Raw genomic sequence first — 20,716 nt, 5'->3', positions numbered from 1 at the left:
TAAGACGATCCAATATCATTTTTATTTTCTTCTTTACACTTAACTATTTCCTTGATGTTCTGTAATGAACATATATTTATGTTTTGAAAAAGGTAACTTTTCTAAATTATAGCATCCCAGTAAAGCCTATGAAAAAATATATAAAACATTCATAATCTCATCCCCTAGAGATAATTGCTATTAACATTTTACTGTATTTGCTTCCAGTTTTTTCAATGCACATATAAAATATACTTGTATTATATTTTAAAAGATAAACTAATTCATGGAAATAAAAATTTATAAAATTCATGTAAATTGGAGACTGATTATTTACATTCAAAAGGATTATCTACAGGGGTGCCTGGCTGGTACAGTCATGTGACTCTTGATCTTAGGGTCATGAGTTCAAGCCCCATGTTGGATGTAGAGATTACTTAAAAAAGAAGGATTATCTACAGTTCCATTATTAAACTCCCCTGTTAAAGTGATTCAATTCCAAAGAATTCATTTTACTCTTTTTGCTTTCTTGCTTTCTTTCTTTCGCTTCTTTTGAACTTGAAGCAGGTGTATTGCAAATTGATTGATTGATTGATTGGTGTATTGCAAATTTAAGCCAAGGTTGTTCTGTCAGACATTGTGCTTTGTGGGCAACCGAGGAATACTCACTGAACAAACTTGTCAGCCACTTATTGAAACTGCAAATTGACCTTCTGGTTTCATTTCTGACAAGCTACTACAAAATGATTTGTCATGGTTTTAGACCCAAAAGGGACCTGGTCTGCTTGGATGACTAAATTCCTGAGAGAACTGAGATAAACATAGCAGACCATCATAGTAATGTTGCTTGGTGAATAGAGTGTTGTGAGACCTTCCCCCCCCCCCCCCCCCCCCCCCGCCCCGTACCAGCTCAGTAGATCTCTTGCTAAGTGTCATCTGACTCTCAGTTCTCATCAGATGTCTGTTTGATCTCTGATAACGCTTAGATAATCCTGAGTAGAAATATTCATTCTCTTGCATTTTTCCTCAAACAAATGTATCAACTCCCACTTCCCTATCACTGCTCTGTCATTTCTTTGAAACAATTTCTATTCTTTGACCTATATTATCTTCTTTCTCCTAAGTAATTACATTGAAGAATACAAAGTAAAAGCGTAAGTGAGAGGAATGGTAAAAAATACATAAACCTTTGGTGTCCCTCCTTTGTGAAATGAGAATCTGTGTTCATGTTTTCATCCTTTGGATTATTACCTATGTAATTCAGAAGCTCCGTGTTTCTTAGCAGGGTGGTTTGGTCTGCCCTACTTATTTAATTTAAAAAGTAATCAGTGATGGGTAATTCAGATATAGGTTCACTGTAACACCCTCCCCCACAAAGTAATACAAAGCTAGTGTTTTAAACAGTGCTCTAAGTTAAACCATTTTCTCTGTGCATATTTACAGGCAGAGTAGCGCATGTGTACTAATCTGATTTCCTTCCTGTATAGATCATCTGACAATATAAATAAAAATAGCCCCTTTCTATATTTTGTTCTCTATTTAAAGTTAATTGGAATATGCTTTAAATGATTTCTCTAATGAAAGGCTGAAAATTTTATTTGGAGGGGCTTTTTGCCGAATCTTGTACATGAAGGCAGTTGATTTTTTTTTTTTAAAGGAACTATTATCTAGCCGCTGACTGTAAATCCTGAAGCATTTAGATGTTCCTAAACTATATTGTTAATTCTGATTGCTTTCCTCCTAATAGTTTTGGGAGAATTTTCATACCCTTTTCTGGTTGAGAACCAGTGGAGTTAGACAGATCTGGGTTTGAATCCTGGCTCTGCCATCCCCTGGCTGTGTGACTTTGCATAAAATAATTCATGTCTCTGATCTCTTTTCTGTAATAAGTTGATAGTGTTACTGCTGACTTTGTAGGATAGTGGTGAGGAATAAATAACGTGAAAACTTCTGAATGCACAGTGCCTAGCACAAAACAAACCTTATTTTTTTATTTTTAGAGAGAGCAAGCAGTGGGGGTGGGGGTTTAGAGGGAGAGGGAGAGAGAGACTCTTAAGCAGGCTCCATGCCCAGCGTGGAGCCTGATGTGGGGCTCAGTGTGTGACCCTGAGCCAAAATCAAGGATCGGACACTTAACCGACTGAGCCACTAGCTTTTGTTATTATAGACCAAGAGTTGGTAAGCTCTTTCTGTGAAGGGTGAGATAGTAGATATTTCAGGCTTTGAGGATCATCAGTATCTGTTCCAGTTTCTCAGTGCTGCCTTGACAGAGTGAATGAAAGCACCCCTAGGCAGTACATAAACAGATGAGCATGGCTATGTTCTGATGAAACTAGTTAGAAAAATAAAAAGAAATAGGCTATAGTTTGTTAACTCCTTTGTAAACTAAGAAATGAAACAAGGTATGAAAATATTAAGAATTCAGTATAGCTCTTCTGTGAAATGTATTATCAAAAGAATTTAGGTTGATTAAAAACTTCAATTTACAGGGGCCCTTGGGTGGTGCAGTTGGTTGAACTCCCAACTCTTTTTTTTTTTTTTTAAGATTTTATTTATTTCAGAGAGAGAGAGAGCATGAGTTGGGGTGGGGGGGGGGTAGAGGGAGAAACAGATTCCCCCCTGAGCAGGGAGCCCAATATGGGGCCTGATCCCAGGGCCCCAGGATCATGACCTGAGCCGAAGGCAGACGCTTAACAACTGAGCCACCCAGGTTCCCCTAAGCACCCAACTCTTGGTTTCGGCTCCAGTCATGATCTCAGGGTCCTGGGATTGAGCCCTGTGTCAGGCTCTGTGCTCTGTGCAGAGTTTGCTTGAGATTCTCTCTCCCTCTTCCCCTGCCCCTCCCGCTTGTGTGTGCGCACTCTCTCTCTCTTTCTAAAATAAATAAATCTTAAAAAAAAAACCTTCAATTTACAATCCCAGACATTACATTTCAAAATATCAGTGTTAAAATATGTTCTGCTCTACTAATATATTTTATGTTAAAATTTTCAGCTGCCAGGAACCATCAAAAATAAACATTTCTAGATCCATAAAAGCACTTTAGTGGAGAGCATCCTAAAATATATTCTTCTTGCTTTCTTAAAAACAGTATATGAAAAATAATCTAACCATTAAAAATATAAAAACCTTTTAAATTCTGTTTTAAGATTTTGTGGGCCAGGAATTTGAGCAGGGCTCGGTTGGGTGATTTTCATGCTCCACATGGTGCCACTGAGGGTCACTAAGTTCATGGGCTGGTTCATGGGCTGGTCTAGAAGGTTCAAGATGGTTTTGCTCGTATGTCTGGTGCCTTGGCAGGGGCAGGTAGAGGACTGGGCTCAGCTGGGACTGTCACCAAGAGCTCTTATAGATGGCCTCTCTAGCATGCTAACCCTTTTTAAAAGATGATATGACATTGTCATGATGAGTCTCAGTTCCTATAGTACTGTGATGCCTTCAGCCTGCATAAGGTATGTGGGACTATTGCTTATACTCCCCAGACCACTGTGCTTTCAGTCTGCTTTTTTACTTCTTGACTTTAGAAGCTGATTCTCACCTGTGATCTGGAGCAGTACATTCGCTGGATAAGTGATGTCTTACTGTAGTGGGCACTTAATTTCCTATGTGTGAGATCCTTGCTGGGCACAATTAAGTGCTATTTAAGAAATTTAAAATATGCCATAGAAAAAGAAAATCCTGCAATATGTGACAACGTGGATGAATCTGGAGGATATGATGCTGAGTGAAATAGGCCAGTCACAGAAGGACAAATGCTATATGATTCCATTTTTATGAGGAATCTAAAACAGTCATACTCAGAAAGAGAGTAGAATGGTGGTTGCTGAGGGGGGAGGGGGAGCTGAAGAGCAGGGGAGCTGGGGGGGGATGGGGAATTGCTACTCAGTGGGTAAAAAGTTTTAGTTATGGGGAAGTCATCAGAGAGGGAGACAAACCATGAGAGACTCTTAACCATAGGAAACAAACTGAGGGTTGCTAGAGGGGAGATAGTGGGGGTATGGGGTAACTGGGTGATGGGTATTAAGGAGGGCATGTGATGGGATGAGCACTTGGGTGTTATACGCAATGATGAATTATTGAACTCTACACCTGAAACTCATGCTTGGAGTTTACAGTACTGTATTATACACTTATAAATTTATTAAAAGCGTATGTCTTATGTTAAAAGGTCTTGCTATAACTTTAAAAAATATAACTTAGGAACTCACACCATTTGAGGAAAAAAAAGGCAGTATAATACCAGAACTTAAAGTGTTTTTCTTCTGATTATTTTACCTGCTTATTTCCCCATTCTCTGTATTCCTTATAAGACAGTAAATGTTGAGAGGGCAGAGAATGGGGACAGGCCAGGTACTGGAAAGGGACAAGATCAGTAGTGTCTCCAGTTGAAAGGGGCTGTTAGACTTGACTTGAAGCTGTTTGCATAATAAACACTGTAATTTTGCTTAAATGACATGTTTATTTGGAGTACCTAATGGTGGCGGGAGGCTAAAGCTCTCCATACTTTCTTTGTACCATTATGCAGGATTAGGAGGTCATATACAGCGCCCCCCCCGCATTAATTCTTAGAATCTCTGGAATGGCCTTTTCACTTTACATTTAGCTTCTTGCTATTTCTCTCCCATCACCTATTGACAATTACGATTCTAAGTATATTTTTTAGCCTGGATGTCTTTGCATCATTTTTATGTATGTACATTGATGCTCTCTAATCATTTATTATAGATGGGGTAATAGTACCTACCTGAGTGTTGTGGGAATGCCATAAAGTGCTCAGAAAACTTTAGTTGTTATTATTGTCAGATAACCGTATTCCAAACTTCCTTTTTTAGAAACTGATTCAGCAGTACAGAAAGAACATAGAAACCAGACACCTGCTCCGTCTGCAGCTCAAACTTCTGCTCCTTCTAAGTACCACCGAACTCGGTCTGGGGGAGCCAGGGATGAACGATACCGATCAGGTGAGAAGGAACTGGAAGCTACCGGCAGAGGAGTTTTTAGTGACTGTAGGATGAACTGTGTCTCCTGAAAGCTTTTAATGTTTGTTTTTTTCCCATTGAACGGCCAGCAGGTCTATATTAGTTCATTCATTAGTCATTTATTGAGTATCTATTATGTGCCAGGTGTGGTAGATACTCAGTATTTGCTGGGGCTACAGCAGCAAATACAACGTTTCTGCACTCAAGGGCAGAAGGGGAGCCGGACAGGTACAAAGGCAACACGAATAAATAAATAAGAAGAGTGGGGGGCTAAGGTCACATAGGGTGGTCCTGGGAGAGCTCCGTGGACTGTCGGAAGAGGCATATCCTTCCGTGTTTGCCAGAGCCGTAGATCAAGTCTTCTTACTAATGGAGCTGGAACAAAAACTCACAGTGAAATTTCAAATTAGTCAACTCTTAAACTTTCTTTCTTCTGACCCAAAAGGTTTCCCGAAGAAGGGAAAAGGCAACAGGCTGTGGCCGGCAGCGGGAACGTGCCCCTGCCATATCATGGCCAGGACTGATGAGCAGAGCACCAAATCCTGGCCCCTCAGGAGAACCTGTGGCATGGCAAGCCCCTCCTGTGCCCACCCGTTGTCCGCTGTGCTAAGGCAGTCTCTGCAGCCCATTCACTGCCTTACAAAGTAGCAGAATTGAGCCATCCAACTAATTGCAGTGCTCTTTTACTTTCTTCAGATTTTTGACTCCTGTACCAGCCAACCTTTAATCTTTCCTTGAATTGGAAAACAGAGTGTATATCACATCCTTTCAGAAACTGCTTTAGAGAAAATGAGGAAAAGGACATGGTTGCAGGGTTGTGTCAGACCGTTTGTGAGCTGATTTTATTAGATATGTATTTTTATGCACTGAAAGGAAGGAATGAGAAGCGTTCCATCAAAAAAATAGAAATTCCACACCACACCAGAATTTTCCCTTATACCTAACCTGGTCTTGAGTAATCAGGGGAGGCTTTCTCAGAGAATTAGACATCTAAATGGTGTCATGGCAGACAGACATTAGGGAGATAGCATCAGGGTGTAGACCTGAAAGGGGTTCATTATGACTGGAACTTAGAATGCAAGGACCCAGAAATAGGTGGGAGATGAGTCTAGAAAGATCACCAGGGACGAGATCTTGAGGAATCTTGAATACCATTGAAGGATTTCAGCAGAGCAGTTACATAGATTTGTGTTTGTTCTAGAGGTTTGCTCCAGCTGCAGACTGCATGTTCTGCCATTCCTGCGTCCCCGTGCCTGGCACAGGGCCAAACATATATAAGGGCTAAATAGATATTTTGGAGAAAAGAAAGAATAAAAGTAATTATTAGTTAAATGGATTAGAGGGAGGTACAGCTGGATGTGGAAAAACCTCTCAGGAGCTCCTCTTTGTTGCCAAGACCCAAGCCCGATTTCCCAGGCACCTTTTAAGGTTGGGGCCCAGGTTCAGCAGCAGTGGGTTCTGACCAGTCCAGAAGGGTTTGGGCCTCTAAACTCTCACCCCTGGCCTTCTGGGAGTTTTGTGGGTCCTCTCACCCTCCCCCCCTTTTTTTGGTTTGTTTTACGGCATATAATAAAAGGATTAGTAAGGAACCAAAAAGGTGATTCTCTATCCTATGCCCAAGCTGATCACATACAGAAAAAGGCTATAGTGACCTTTAGTGTAAAATTTTGGCCTTCATCAACTAACACCTAACCGTCATCTCCAGCCCCTGTTCTTTTATACCAGTTCTTTCAGATCTACCCCAAATGTTGGAAATTGTAGTCTATGAATCAAATACTGGTTAGCAGACTGTGGAGTCTCTTAGTTAGGTGCAGGGGTTTTGAGGGTTTAAGAGTAGGGTTTTGGATATTTGTCTACAGGGACTTTTTCTTTTGAGGTAGCAGCAAGCAGGCCAGAGAGAAGGTAAAGTAGGGAAGAAAAGCTGATTTAAAAACCCTGAAGATATTGAAAGCTATGAGACTACTGCAATACTGTCATGAGGGGGTACATGAAAGAGGAGGCATCCAAGCATGGATTTTAGGTGAAAATCACATTTTTCAGTATATTAGGACTTAGCCAAATTGCAAAGGAAAACTCAACAAATTGTGGCTTCCTTTTTTTTTTTTTTTTTTTAAGATTTTATTTATTTGTCAGAGAGAGAGAGAAAGCACAAGCAGGGGGAGTGGCAGGCAGAGGGAGAAGCAGGCTCGCCGAGCTCAGAGCCTTTTGTGGGGCTCGATCCCAGGACCCTGGGATCATTTTCCTGAGCCGAAGGCAGATGCTTAATGACTGAGCCACCCAGGCGCCCCTTATGAATAAGAAGAAATCAACAGTCGCGGCAGAAGTAGAGCAAATAAATGGTAGAAATTGTTGGAAGTTGAACTTCACCTCTTTGTGACAGTGGCGTGAGAACATAGGGTGTGTTTAGCAAAAATCACAAGCATTCAGAATAAACTGGTGGGTACACAGAAAGGATTTAATGATGTTAGTGAGTGTAACTGGAAAATCCTTTCTTATTTGGTGGAGGCTTATTAATACCTATGACATTTCAACTAATCATAATCAAATCTAAGTAGACTTTGGTATTTCATGTTTCGGACATGGTATAAAGAGTTTATATTTATTCAGAGTTATATCTGACCTGATTCTGTTCTTTGCACTTAGCCAAAGTGCAAAAGGTTAGTATCTTTTTTCCCTGCATATCAAGGCATGATACACCTTTCTACACCTGTGTTAGGGTCATAGGTGTAGAAAATAGACAGTTGGTACCTGAGATGGATAATGATCTTATGGGGTTAGTCATTCTGACAACTCCTTTAAAATTAAATTTTTGAGCAATTAGCTACCTCAAACAAAACAACAAAAACAAAAAAAGGACTTGTAAAGTATTTTATCACCTTTTCAGCTCAGACAGTAGTGCTGGAAAATGATACCCAGGTTTCATGTGCTTCTGGCAGAGATGTCCAAAGTCAGCCATGTCTGGGAACTGAAATTCAGAAGTGACGACTTTATCAAAGATCAGGATGAATTGTATGCTGATGAATGAGTCAAAGCCAGTTACGAGAGCTGCCTGTTTTTATCAATAAGAGGCTTTGCTAATATAGTAACTGTGAACATTTCCTTTTGACACTGATGTATGGGCCAGAGCTTATCATGTTAGAAAATAGATGGGTGGTTTGATTTGTTCTGTGGCCTGATGCTAGAATCCTTATGGTAAAGAAGAACATGCTCTGTAATTGTTAATTATCCAAATGTCACGGGCCTTGTAAAGCTTGATTATTGTGAATAATTCCGTTTTTAGCAGGTTTGCTATTACATGTTTCATATCTCAGGCAAAAATACTGGAAATGTGTTTTTAATTAATAACTGTAAGCATTTGATTTGCTGTTGTTGAGGAAGTGCTTTTTCTCAGTATAAGCAGTTAATCATTTGTTTTCCATGACAGCTAAGAACCATAATTTTATCTAATATAAGAAGGACACTTTTTACATTTTAACATGTCTGAAATCAAGATATGTTTTATATAGGATAGCATCATAGATTCAATAAAATATGGTATTCTTGATTCAACTAAGTAAACCTCAGGGACACTAAAATAGTATAATAAATATAAATGCAGTGTAATATTATTTCAGAGCCATAAGTAAGTTGGTACTGTGGTCTTAATACCTTAAAAGGTATTCAGTATTTTATTTATAATACTTTATTAAAGTATTTTACTTTGAAATACTTTAAAAGGCAATACTTTAAAACTTTAAATATTCATACATTTTTTACCCAGAAACTCCACTTCTAGGAATTTATTTTATACAAATACCTACATATGTACACAAAGATATATATGCAAATATCATTGTTGTAATATCATTCATAATAAAACAATGGTTAAATAATTTGTAACAGATTGTATGAAAGTTGATTTTCAAATTCTGTGAAGGCTCACAGAAAAGCAATGAGGTAGATTTTTTTGTGCAGATAGGGAGAGATGTACTGTGTGTGTGTGTGTGTGTGTGTGTGTGTATCTATATATATTTTAAGATTTATTTATTCATTTTAGAGAGAGAGGTGGGATTAGTTCTGAGAAGAGCTGGATCTGGGGAAAATTTTCACTTCAGCATTCTATGTGCTTACATCTTTTTTTTTTTAATTTTTAAAGATTTTATTTATTTATTTGACAGAGAGAGAGAGAGCTAGCACAAGTAGGGGGAGCAGCAGAGGGAGAGGGAGAAGCAGGCTCTCTGCTGAGCAGGGAGCTCGATACAGGACTCGATTTCAGGCCCCTGGGATCGTGACCTGAGCCGAAGGCAAATGCTTAACCGACTGAGCCACTCAAGTGCCCCTGCTTACATCTTTTTCCAATATGTATATTAATTTTTTTCCAGTTTTTTTAATTGTGGTAAAATACAAAATACATATAAAATGTATTTATATTATTTTTAAACAAAAAAATAGCAGATAGTTTTTTTCCTTTTACTGAGGTATAATTGACGTATTATATTAGGTCAGGTGTACAACACAATGATTCGGTATTGTAAAATGATCACCACAATAAGTCCACCAGCACACATAGTTACAAAAATTTTTTTTTCTTGGGGTGAGGACTCAAGATTTATTCTCTTAGGGGCGCCTGAGTGGCTCATTTGGTTAAGCATCTGATTCTTGATTTTGATTCAGGTCGTGCTCTCAGGACTGTGGGATTGAGCCCTGTGTTGGGCTCTGTGCTCAGTGGGGAGTCTGCTTGAGATTCTCTCTCTGTCCCTCTGTCCCTCTCCCTGCTCTCTCTTCCTAAATAAATTTTTTTAAAAAAAGATTTAATCTCTCAGCAACTTTCAAATGTACAATACAGTATTACTAACTGTAGCCACGATGCTGTACATTTCATCCCCGGGACTTAATTATTTTATAACTGGGAGTTTGTAAAAGATAGTTTTAAAATGATAGCCCTGGATAAATGATTTAAAGCCTTAAGTCAGTTACTGTTCGTAATGATTTTTACTCTAAGTATGGATTCTTCCAACTTAATACTGGGAGCTAAATGGAACAATAACTCCCTCTGTCACCCTAATTGAGAACTTTATTTCTCTGTCCAAATCTGATCGCTGACATGGTGGCATTTGCTAAGGTAGCTGCCACGGATACACCAGGACCATTTTATTTCTATATTAACATGCTTCCCTGTGCCAAGGAAAGTAAATGGAGTTTATTTCAGTTCAGCAAGAATTTACTGTAGACCTCCTATGAGTTGAGCACAATTTAGATGCTAGAGAAACACAGACAGAAGTTCAAGAATCTGTTGTTAAACACAGGAACCCTTTATACAAGGTAGAGGCAGCATAGACGAGGGGGTGACAGGAAAAGGAGCCTGGGAACTGGGCACTGTCAAGGGCAGGCTTCGTGGAGGTGTTGAAGGACTAGTAGCTGTTTGCTATCTAGATATTCCAGGCTAAAGACACATTATCTGTATAGGGGAATGTGAAATGCAAAGTAAATTTCACTTAAATTTAAACTAAATTAAAATTTCACTCTCCTTCCCACTAGCCCACGGTGTGGTGCCGAAATTAATGTGATATCCTAATGTTCCAGAACTTAATAGTTGCTGCCTCTACCATAATTAAAAATGTTGAAGTGGTTCGTACCTTAGCAATTGGTAAAAATGGCGTGACTACTTGATGGCTTGCAGGTAACTCTTAACTGTACTTCTCTATTTACTGACTCAACCTGCCCATGCGTCTGTCTGCCTCTCAGTCTGTCCATTATCTACCTACTTGTCTATCTGTCCATCTATCCATCCATTCATCCATCCTAACAGGTAAGGGCACTTAGACTCTGTTCTGCCCCATAGATGTACTTAAGCCCATCTATGGCACTTACGCATCATGTCTTAACCACTTCATAAAAACAAGCCAAAAATAGGAGCAGCTACTTTAAAACTGTAAAATAACATTTTTCTATGTTATGTTTTCGGTGTTATCCGTAGATGTAGGGAAATGGACACTCTCTCTGTTTTCAGTGTTATCCGTAGATGTAGGGAAATGGACACTCTCATACCTTGTTGGTAGAAGTGTTACTAATGAGATTGGATCTTTTGAATATGCTTATTGACCCTTTATGTTTCTTCTGTAAACTACCTGTCCAATACCTAAGCCTGTTGTATTAAGGTTAAGCTGTTCATCTTTTAAAAAATTTATTTGCAAGATTTTTTTTAATCTTAACGGTGCTAACATTTAAATTGTACTAGAGGTATTAATGCAAATAGACAAGAGAAATCAACTAGAGGTATAAGAATTAGGAAAGAAAAAGTATAACTGTATTTGTACTTGATATGATGTTTATTTAGAAAACCAAGAGAGTCAATGGCAAAATTAATCTAATGAAATAACTCAGGTAGCAAGATACAAAATTAGTACAGAAATCAGTGGTCTTCTTATATGCAACCAATAACCAGTTAAAAGATGTAGTGGTAGAGCAAATTTCATTTACAGAACAATAGAAAAGATAAGACCTATTTAGGAAAAACATAAGAAATGTGTAAAGCCTTTGTGAAGGAAACTTTAAAACACCTTGAAAGACACAAAGTAGACATGATAAATGGAAAGCATCCCTTATTCTTTGATAGGATAATTCAGCATGACAAAGATGGCAGGACTCCCTAAATTAGTTTATAAATTTAATCCAGTCCCAGTAACACTATCAAATTTATCTGTGGAGCTAGAAAACATGTTTTTGAAATTCATTTGGGAAAATAAATATGTAAGAATAGCTAGGAAACACTGAGAAAGAAAACCTATGAAGAGTGACTGTACCGACTAGCTATTAAAGCATACTCTAAAGACTCTAAAATAGTGCGGTATGGCACACAAAGTGGCAGACAGACCGTTGAAATAGAATAACAGGTGCAGAAATAGACCAAAGTACCTCTGGGATTTAGTGTATAATAAAGATAGCATTGGGGGCACCTGGGTGGCTCAGTTGTTAAGCGTCTGCCTTTGGCTCAGGTCACGATCCCGGGGTCCTGGAATCGAGCCCTGCATCGGGCTCCCTGCTCCACAGGAAGCCTGCTTCTCCCTCTCCCACTCCCCTGCTTGTGTTCCCTCTCTCGCTGTGTCTCTCTCTGTCAAATAAATAAATAAAATCTTTAAAAAAAAATAAAGATAGCATTGTAAATCATTGGGTCAGAAATGTGCTTTTTAATAAATTGGTGCTTGGACAGCTGGAACAAACAAATACTGAACCTCTGGTTAGACTTATTTTTCATAGTGATATGGGATAGTAATTTTGAAACTACTTTGTGTATTGTACGATTGAGTGAATGAGTGAATGAATAAAATATATTGAGGATTTTGTGAACCAGGTTTCTTACTGTTAGAGAACAGAGTTACAAATGGAAAAGGGGAAGGTTGAATGAATTCTGTGGTGTTGAAATGGAATTAGAGTTATTAATATGAATTTATGGTTTTTAATACTGATGTAGATATATGTGTGTGAACATTTTCACATTTATATTCCTTTATCCAATGAAAGGGCTTAGAAGAAAGATACCCCAATTGCACTGAGCACTCCTACTTTTAAGATCTTGGTTTCTAAATACCATTCTCCACTAAGAGGAGCCAAGACTCCTTAGAGAGATGTCTAATTCTAGTGCTGGAACAGGGAACATACCTGGAACATCTTAGACCAGAAAACAGTTACTGCTCAAAATGATGGGAATATGTCTAAAGGACATAAGAGCCAGTTTGATTTGGCCTAATTGGTCAAATTTGGGGTAATAGGACCATCAAAATAAGTAATGATAGTAACAGTAGCCATGGAATAAAATGAGAATCGATAGGTCTGTGTTGATAAAAATAAATTGGGGGAGAAAGGGATGCTTTTTCTTATAATAGAAAAACCAACTAATAAATACAGAAGTAATGATGGAGTTATAAAATCAACATTTTGGGGGCACCTGGGTGGCTCAGTCAGTTAAGCATCTGCCTTTGGCTCAGGTCATGATCCCTGGGATGGAGCCCCGAGTCAGGCTCCCTGCTCAGTGAGGAGCCTGCTTCTCTCTTTCCTCCCTGCTCACACTGTCTCTCACTATCTCTCTCTCTCTCTCAAATAAATAATTAAAAAAAATCTTTAAGAGTGCTCGCTTCGGCAGCACATATACTAAAAAAAAAAAATCTTTAAGAAATAAAATCAACATTTTGTAGCCATTATAATAATAATTGATTCAGCCAAGAATCATCAATGGATTCTGAAATAGGTGAAAATTTAATGAAATATGTAACAGTTACATCATCTCAAAAGCATTCACCCATAAATTATTTATTAATTACATAAAGGGAAGAATAGTAACTTTGCAATGGATTACTTTAGTAGACACCATCTTAACCAAGTAATCAAAGTTACTATCACCAGTAATGGGGCAGATGCTTCCTGACATAATGTTTCAAGAAGACATTTACTTCTATGGTATTCCTGCCAAAATGCAGGAATATGAGGGATCTAATTATGAGGGATATCAATAAGCCAAAATTAAGGGACATTGTACAATATAATTAGTCTGTACAATAATGTCAAGGTCATAAAAGACAAAGGTTGAGAAATTGTTCCAGACTATAGGATAATAGATGTGACAAGTAAATGTAATGTGTGATTCTATTATTAGGTCTCAGATCAGGAACAAAGGAGGAAAAACTTATTATTTAGACATAGTAGGCTAAGTTGGAATATGGGTTGTGGGTTACATAATAGTTTGTATCAATTTTTAATTTTTGCATTTTGATAAATGTACTGTGGTTATATAAGAGTAAAATCCTTGTTCTTAAGAAATACATCTCAGCAATTTTTGGAATTAATCCTACAGAAACAGGATTAGACATGTACTAAGGTGAAAATATTGAATTATTCTTGCTGTGAATAGTTGCTATGAATAGTAGCAAAACTTTGGAAACAAAGTTGCTTAAATAAATTATGGCACAGACATATAGTGAAATTCTATGCAGCCCTTTAAAATTATAAGTCTATATTTACACACAAAGATATTTCTGGTTATATTAGCGAAGGTTTTGTTGTTGTTGCATGAAACAGGCTAGCTCAGGTTACCTTAAATAGCTGGGGTAAGTCGTAGAAGCAGAGAACAGTTGAGAAATCCCTAGAAAAGGAGAGGCAGCTTTGGGTGTCTCAACCCTGAAGTTTAAGAACTTTCCTTCTTTGTAGGGCATTATCTTTAAAGTGACTCAGTTCTAGGACCTGTGTTTTCTTGATTCAGTTTAAATTCCCCCTACCCTAATAAAAGGATCTGATTGGTCCACCTCTTATAAGGGGCGCCTTTACATAGCACAGACAGGCTTCTAAGGATAGTTCGCATGTCCCCTGACTGGGCCGATTCCTGAGACGAGGAAATTCTTGTGAACTAGGAAGCTACTTCAGTTGTTATCTACCTTCATAGGATTTTGCAGAAGTGTAGAGGGCATTTTATGGTGGGAGTGGAGAATCTCAAGTTCTGTCTAGATATGTTAATTTTGAGACTCCCATTTAGATTTCAAGGGGAGAACTGAATTCTCTTGTGGCCAAAGTGGCAAACAAGTACCGTCAGCCCTTATATTTTTTCTAGATCAGAATCAGCCCTTCTGTTTCTGTGGTGTAGAACTGACGTGTCTCAACCCCTTTCAGATAGTTAAGTAGATCATAAGCGTCTTTTCTTGAAGAATAGTGAGTGTCCTCCAGGCACCTGCACAACACTCATTCCATTCAGCGGTGGGATTCCCTGCCTGGCACAGGTGCGTGTTAGACGCCTTACCCTCTCCCCACCTCTGCCCCCCATCTTGTTTGGTGTCTGAAGCAGTCACATAATCATTCTGGGTTTCTTTTTCCTTCTTTGTAAAATTATCCTTGACTTCTTCTTTTGTCTCCTCCCTTTCATTTTTATTTTTAATTGTTACAAAGTATAAGTAAAAGTCACCTAACCATCCCTTTTTCAACAACTGAGGCAGTGATGGTTCAGCTCACAGAAGTGAACACTTTACGAACCAGGAGCTAATAAATGCAAATGTTTAATCTTTCAGATATCCATACAGAAGCAGTTCAAGCTGCACTGGCAAAGCATAAAGAACAGAAAATGGCTCTGCCCATGCCAACCAAAAGGCGGTCCACATTCGTCCAGTCTCCTGCAGATGCCTGCACACCTCCTGGTAGGTCTGTCAGAACCTCTCTCGGACAGTTACTCCTTTGATGTTCCTGAAATAAGCTCGGCTTTTTCCTTTCTGAGGTAGGAGCTGGAACTCTCATCATCCCAGGTGTATTAAGAGTACACACTGAAGGTGGCAGGTGTCAACAGTCACATTGTAAATGACATAGAAAAAGAGGTCTTAAGAGTAAAGCTATTTTTTCTTAATGTCCTTCTGAATTTCCAGCATTTCCTTGATGTAACCCCCGAACTCATGTAGTCATAAATAAACACAGGCCAAAGCTTAGGGCCTAAAAAAATCCTTCTGTGGTTTAATAGCTATTTTCGTTGACATCTAAAATATGACCCATAGTCATACATTTCTTTAACACATTTGTACTCCTATATTAGATGCTTTGTCTCTACAGATAAGTGCACTTGGGACAAAATTTTATGTGTCCTTAAAGACGATGTGAGAGTAGTCATGCAAAGTTTTAATTGATCTGAAAAACATATGTAAGTGTGTTTGTGTATGTGTTAATATATTTTGTATACGTTTATGTATTTTTAAGAATCCACTTTTTATAATGGGTTCATGAGATCAGCGAGAACTAAGTGTCTCCACCCCATTCTCATTCCCCAGATTTGGAATCTACCTCTGCTAAAGTAAATTTAGGAGTTTTAACTTGCTATTTGAGAAACAACTGGAACAACTTTAAGTTGTCTTGTCTATTTAGAATCTTTCCCAAAGTTCCTAAAAACTTTAAAATTTTTAAATGAAATCCCAAACAAGATCTCCATGTAGGCCTCTGAGACCACACATAATAAATCTATTTCAGAGTCTCAGTATAGTATCTGTCTACTGTCCTGTTACTGGTAATGAAATCTTTAGGGAAACATTTTTTCCCTGTAGTTTTGGTCTAAAGGACTTACCATATCTTTGGGGAGAAGGTTACATTGTCGTGATTGACTTTGATTCACAGCTCTCAAGTTGAGCTGTTTACACTGATCCTGTTCCCTGGTCTGGGTTCATATTAATAGTTTTCTCCTAGGTTCTGGCTAACTTCTCAGAGCATTTGGTGTGCTGAGGGCTCATTAACTGTGTGTGCTTTTTTTCTTTACATCTGTGGTGTCAATATGTTTGAAAGAGAAATAGCTTTGTGGCTTCAAGTGTTTCTCAAAACCTAACACAGTATACCTCTAGCAGACCTTCACAATAAGACATTTTGTGTCTGTAATGGTGCATACTTCCAGCCCATTCATTCAAAATCTTGGATGGTTTCCCTTCCACATTAGTATAGCACCAATTGGGTCCTGGTGGACAAAGGGGCCTCTCAGTTTAGTAGCTATTCCTTGTTGGCAGATTCTGCTGCAGCGCGGCTGAGGGTTCAATTGTAATAAATGGCAAAGGGTAGGGTGCAACATGACGCGCAGTTCTTAGAAACAATCCTCTCCATAGCTGTATTAAAGAAATGTAGTTTCAGAGTAAATAGTCTGCTCTCATGGCCTCGGGTTAAATGTGAGAGTGCAGCAAAGGATCTTGAGAATGCTCAGAAGGAATGGAAACCTATTTTATCCCCTTACAAAAGTCACTGCCTGAGGGGAATTTACCAACTCCAGAAACAAGTCATGGCTATTCATTGCTGAATGAGACCACAGTCCTTTGGAATTCACTACGGTCCTCTGGATCTCTAAACACTAATGTTCTACTCTGTCTACAGCCTTAAAGATGTGGCATAATGTTCCTGATCACCTTATGTGTCTTGATAATTTCATGATTATAAAGATACGGTCTTCTCTCCTAAGACCTTTATTCAGCAGAGCAGAGTAATAAAAAGGTTTCTATCCATTTGTCTTCAGATCCAGGGATCTCTGAATAGCATATGAGAAACCTCGCTGTACTGTCAGGGACGTGAATGTTGTCAAACAGAAGAGGAATTCTCCCATCATGAAGAAATGTCGAGTGCACCCTACAGAGTGATTTCTCACATGGCCCCCACATGGAGCTAGATCTTGATGCTCTCATTCTGCAGTTACGCACATGCCCGTGTCTAGCGTGAGGCGGTGTGGAAGAACTGTATCATAAGGCCTCCATCAGTACTTTTCGTTTTAGGGAATGGAATTTGCTCTCCCCATGTTAGGATTCAGATTTCATTCTCTCCACACTTCTGAGAGCCACTGCTGAGAGAGTTGGCTGTCTCCTGTTCCTTTTGCAATTTAATCCGATGTCACTGGCTCCCTCTAACCCAGGGATGGCAGGTAGGGTTTATCTTACATATTTCCTCTGATAGCCCCTGAAACACTGAAGTTCTGAAGAATGCTGAGGCTGCCCTCAAGGTTGGGGAGGTGGAAGAGCATGGACATTAATTATTGCTGGTGATGGGCGGTTTTTTTAAAAAAAGAGGAAGTTCTGGGCAACTACAAAGATGACCTTGCCGTGGCACTCTTTATAGAAAAGTTGTACTACCCTTGCAGAGCAAAACCGGCCTCAGATTTCATAGTAATTTAGTCGTGTTGCCCTTTGTGCGCTGTGTGAGCAGTCACGCCACACCCCACAAAGTGGGTTTGCTGTAAGGTGCACACTGTGCACGTGCTGGCTTGTGGGAGCCCAGCCACCGGGCTTCTTTGGGAGGCATCCAACATATAACTGTTGGAATTGCTGAACCAATGAAATTTTAGAGTTATTTTGGGAAGGATTTAATAAAAGGATTTAAAAAGTAGAATATTCCGGGCGCCTGGGTGGCTCAGTTGGTTGAGCGACTGCCTTCGGCTCAGGTCATGATCCTGGAGTCCTGGGATCAAGTCCCGCATCGGGCTCCCTGCTCAGCAGGGAGTCTGCTTCTCCCTCTGACCCTCTTCCCTCTCGTGCTCTCTCTCTCTCATTCTCTCTCTCTCAAATAAACAAATAAAATCTTTAAAAAAAAAAAATTAAAAAAAAGTAGAATATTCCATAAATCTTGGCCTTATTCGTAGTATTATATGGAATGGAAAATATGATAAATAGTTGGCATGGGAAATGGCCTTTGTTAATCTGTCATTCACAAATAATAAAATATCAGTCAACCTAAAATTGCTTATTGATAAATGTACACTGATTTCTGTCTTATGGACTGGAAAATTTAAATTCTCCAAGTTGGTAGCAAACTACGGTTCTTTTAGTGCCTGTGGCCTTTTTCAGAGTCTTTTAGACTGCTTGAATTACTGCCATCCAGTTCCCTTTATGTGCTGAAATAATTTACTAATGTCATGAGGCAATTACCTCAGCTCTTTCTTTGTAGGGGTTCTTTGTGTAATGCTGTTTCTCATTCATACAGATAAATACAATGCAAAAACTGCAGCATACATTGTTTTCCCCTCTAAATTTTTTCTCCACCCTTGTGGACTTACCCTGTGCTGCATTCTAAGGGTACTTGGATGACCAAACAGACCACAGAATGACCCCAAAACACAGTAAGCTATTTCAGCTGGCTTGGGTAGAATGAATTTAGACATCTGTCCCACACAGGGCCCTGCTTGAAAGTGACGACAGAAGTAATTCATGGGACCAGACAAGGAGAAATTTACCTCTCTGCATTTCTCTATATGATAGTGATGCCCATGAACAGACTTGGGATATTGTTATATACTTCTAACATACTTTAATAATGCCTTATAGAATTACAGTACATTACAGTACAAAAGGGACTTTCACGTGGCTTTCACAATGGCTGCCCTGCCTCATTTGCTCCTCATAGCCACTCTGACATAGAAAGGGCAGATTTCTGTAGAGATGAGGAAACAAACAGGTTCATAATCACTAAGGGATTCACCCCAGGTCAAACAGCACAATTATGTATCAGACTCAAGTCTTCTTAATTTTGTTTTTTTACTCTACCAAAGTATCATGTTTGGGAGGTCATTTTACTTAATTGATATTCAGTTTGCTTAGAATAATGGGTATTATTCGAAGAAAATTGAATAGCTGTTGCCTTCTGAGAGCTTATAGCCCCAAACATTCTAGTTAGTTAATATAAACTCGAAAGAGAACACTTGTCTGAATTACCAACTTGGGGAGTTTTCCCCAAATACTCCATTTTTATTCAAAACTGCAAAATAAACAGAATTGGCAAATCAGACCCCTATAAAATGTGCTCTAATTAATAGACTTGGATCATGTTAATAGCATACTTTAATTTTTGGTATGGGTTATGAGCCTTGGTCTGCAGTTGCTTGGGAGACCAGTAAATATTCAGTATTCTTTAAGCCAAAACACCAGAAAAACCCACTCTGTCAGATTGAATTTGTTTATTCCAATGGCTGATTATAAAATTTAAGGCTTCCAGTAAAACTAATTTCATAGTTACCATTTATTGAGTACCCTCTGTTTACTAGTCGAAGGGCTAAGTGCTTAGCATGTATTTTTTCTTTTTTTTTTTTTCTCTCGACAGTCCCCTGTCCCATTTTACAAATGAGAAAACAGGTTTAGAGGAGCTCAGTTACTTGCCCAGATTTCTGTTTCTGTCTGTGTAGTGAGTTAGATAATCTGAAAATTCTCTCCTAGAACAGGGAAAAGAAAACTTCCCTTTAGAAATTCTAGATAGACTATAACCAGTTTCCTTTTAAATACATACAGGAACAAGAGAGGGAGAGAACAGTCACTGAACATCAGAGTGCTGAGATGGTGCTCACTTTCCCTGCCCTGGGGAGCAGGGAGGTAGGAAACAAGGGACCTAAATTTAATTACTATAAGGATAGAAAAGATAAAACCTTGAACCTATATAAGAGGTTAGAGGTTGGGGGCGCCTGGCTGGCTCAGTAGAGCATGTGACTCTTGATCTTGGGGTTTTGAGTTCAAGCCCCACAGTGGGTGTAGAGCTTACTTAAAAAATAATAATAATAAGATGGGAGGTTGGAGTTGAGATCCCTGGAGGGGCTTACATCTTCAGCAGAAGAGTGAACTAGAAAAAATTAACATGCCAGCAAAAGATGTTGTCAAGAAAGCTTGCCTTGTGCCTGGCCTTGAGATAACAGGGGCTCAGACCTTCCCTAAGAATTTGGGGTCAAGTGGGTTCAAGGTTTGAGTGTCACTCTACTGCCTGGTAAGAACTGACTAACATTAAAAAATGGTCTTTGGGCTGATGATAACCTTGGGACACAAAAGAATTTCTGCAAGGATACAACCTCAGCCCAGGAACTCAGGATTCCCAGAGATAAAGATTCACTGAATTTTGTGAGCAAACAGTCCAAAAATAGAAAACACCATGAGAGAGAATCAATAGAAAAAGAACAACAACAGCAAACAGCAAAATTAGACCCTTAACTGATTTGCCCAAGATCTCTCAGTGGCAGAGCTAAGATCAGAATTCAGAGCAATCTGACCTAAAAAGCCCATTCTCTAAACCACTTGGCATATTGCCTCTCCTTCTACCATAGTGTCAAGTAAATATTTTGTGGTAAATCTGGAGCTCCAGCAATTGCTGCATGGTTGACCTAACTTTTCAAATAGGCAGTAAGTTAAAAGAAAAAAAAAAATCTCTTTTCTTACCTCAATATAGTTGACCCAGGAGCAACACAATTTGAACTGTGTGGGTCCACTTTTATGTGGATTTTTTTACAGTACAGTAAATGTACTTCTCTTCCTTATGATTTT

General features: G+C 38.9%; 1 protein-coding gene across 4 annotated transcripts in view; it reads left to right on the top strand.

Annotated features, from left to right (window-relative positions):
- The window catches only part of DIP2B (disco interacting protein 2 homolog B), a 215,843-nt gene that overhangs the window by 119,761 nt on the left and 75,366 nt on the right, over window positions 1-20,716 (top strand). For all 4 annotated transcript variants that reach the window (XM_027592569.2, XM_027592568.1, XM_027592570.2 and 1 more), the window contains exons 3-4: window positions 4,812-4,940; window positions 14,987-15,112. In XM_027592569.2, the coding sequence (XP_027448370.1) occupies window positions 4,812-4,940; window positions 14,987-15,112 (255 nt within the window). The remainder of the gene's footprint in view (window positions 1-4,811; window positions 4,941-14,986; window positions 15,113-20,716) is intronic.

Source organism: Zalophus californianus, chromosome 9 (genome assembly GCF_009762305.2).
Source record: "Zalophus californianus isolate mZalCal1 chromosome 9, mZalCal1.pri.v2, whole genome shotgun sequence".
Classification (NCBI taxonomy): domain Eukaryota; kingdom Metazoa; phylum Chordata; class Mammalia; order Carnivora; family Otariidae; genus Zalophus; species Zalophus californianus.
This window is presented reverse-complemented; position numbering and strand designations above follow the sequence as displayed.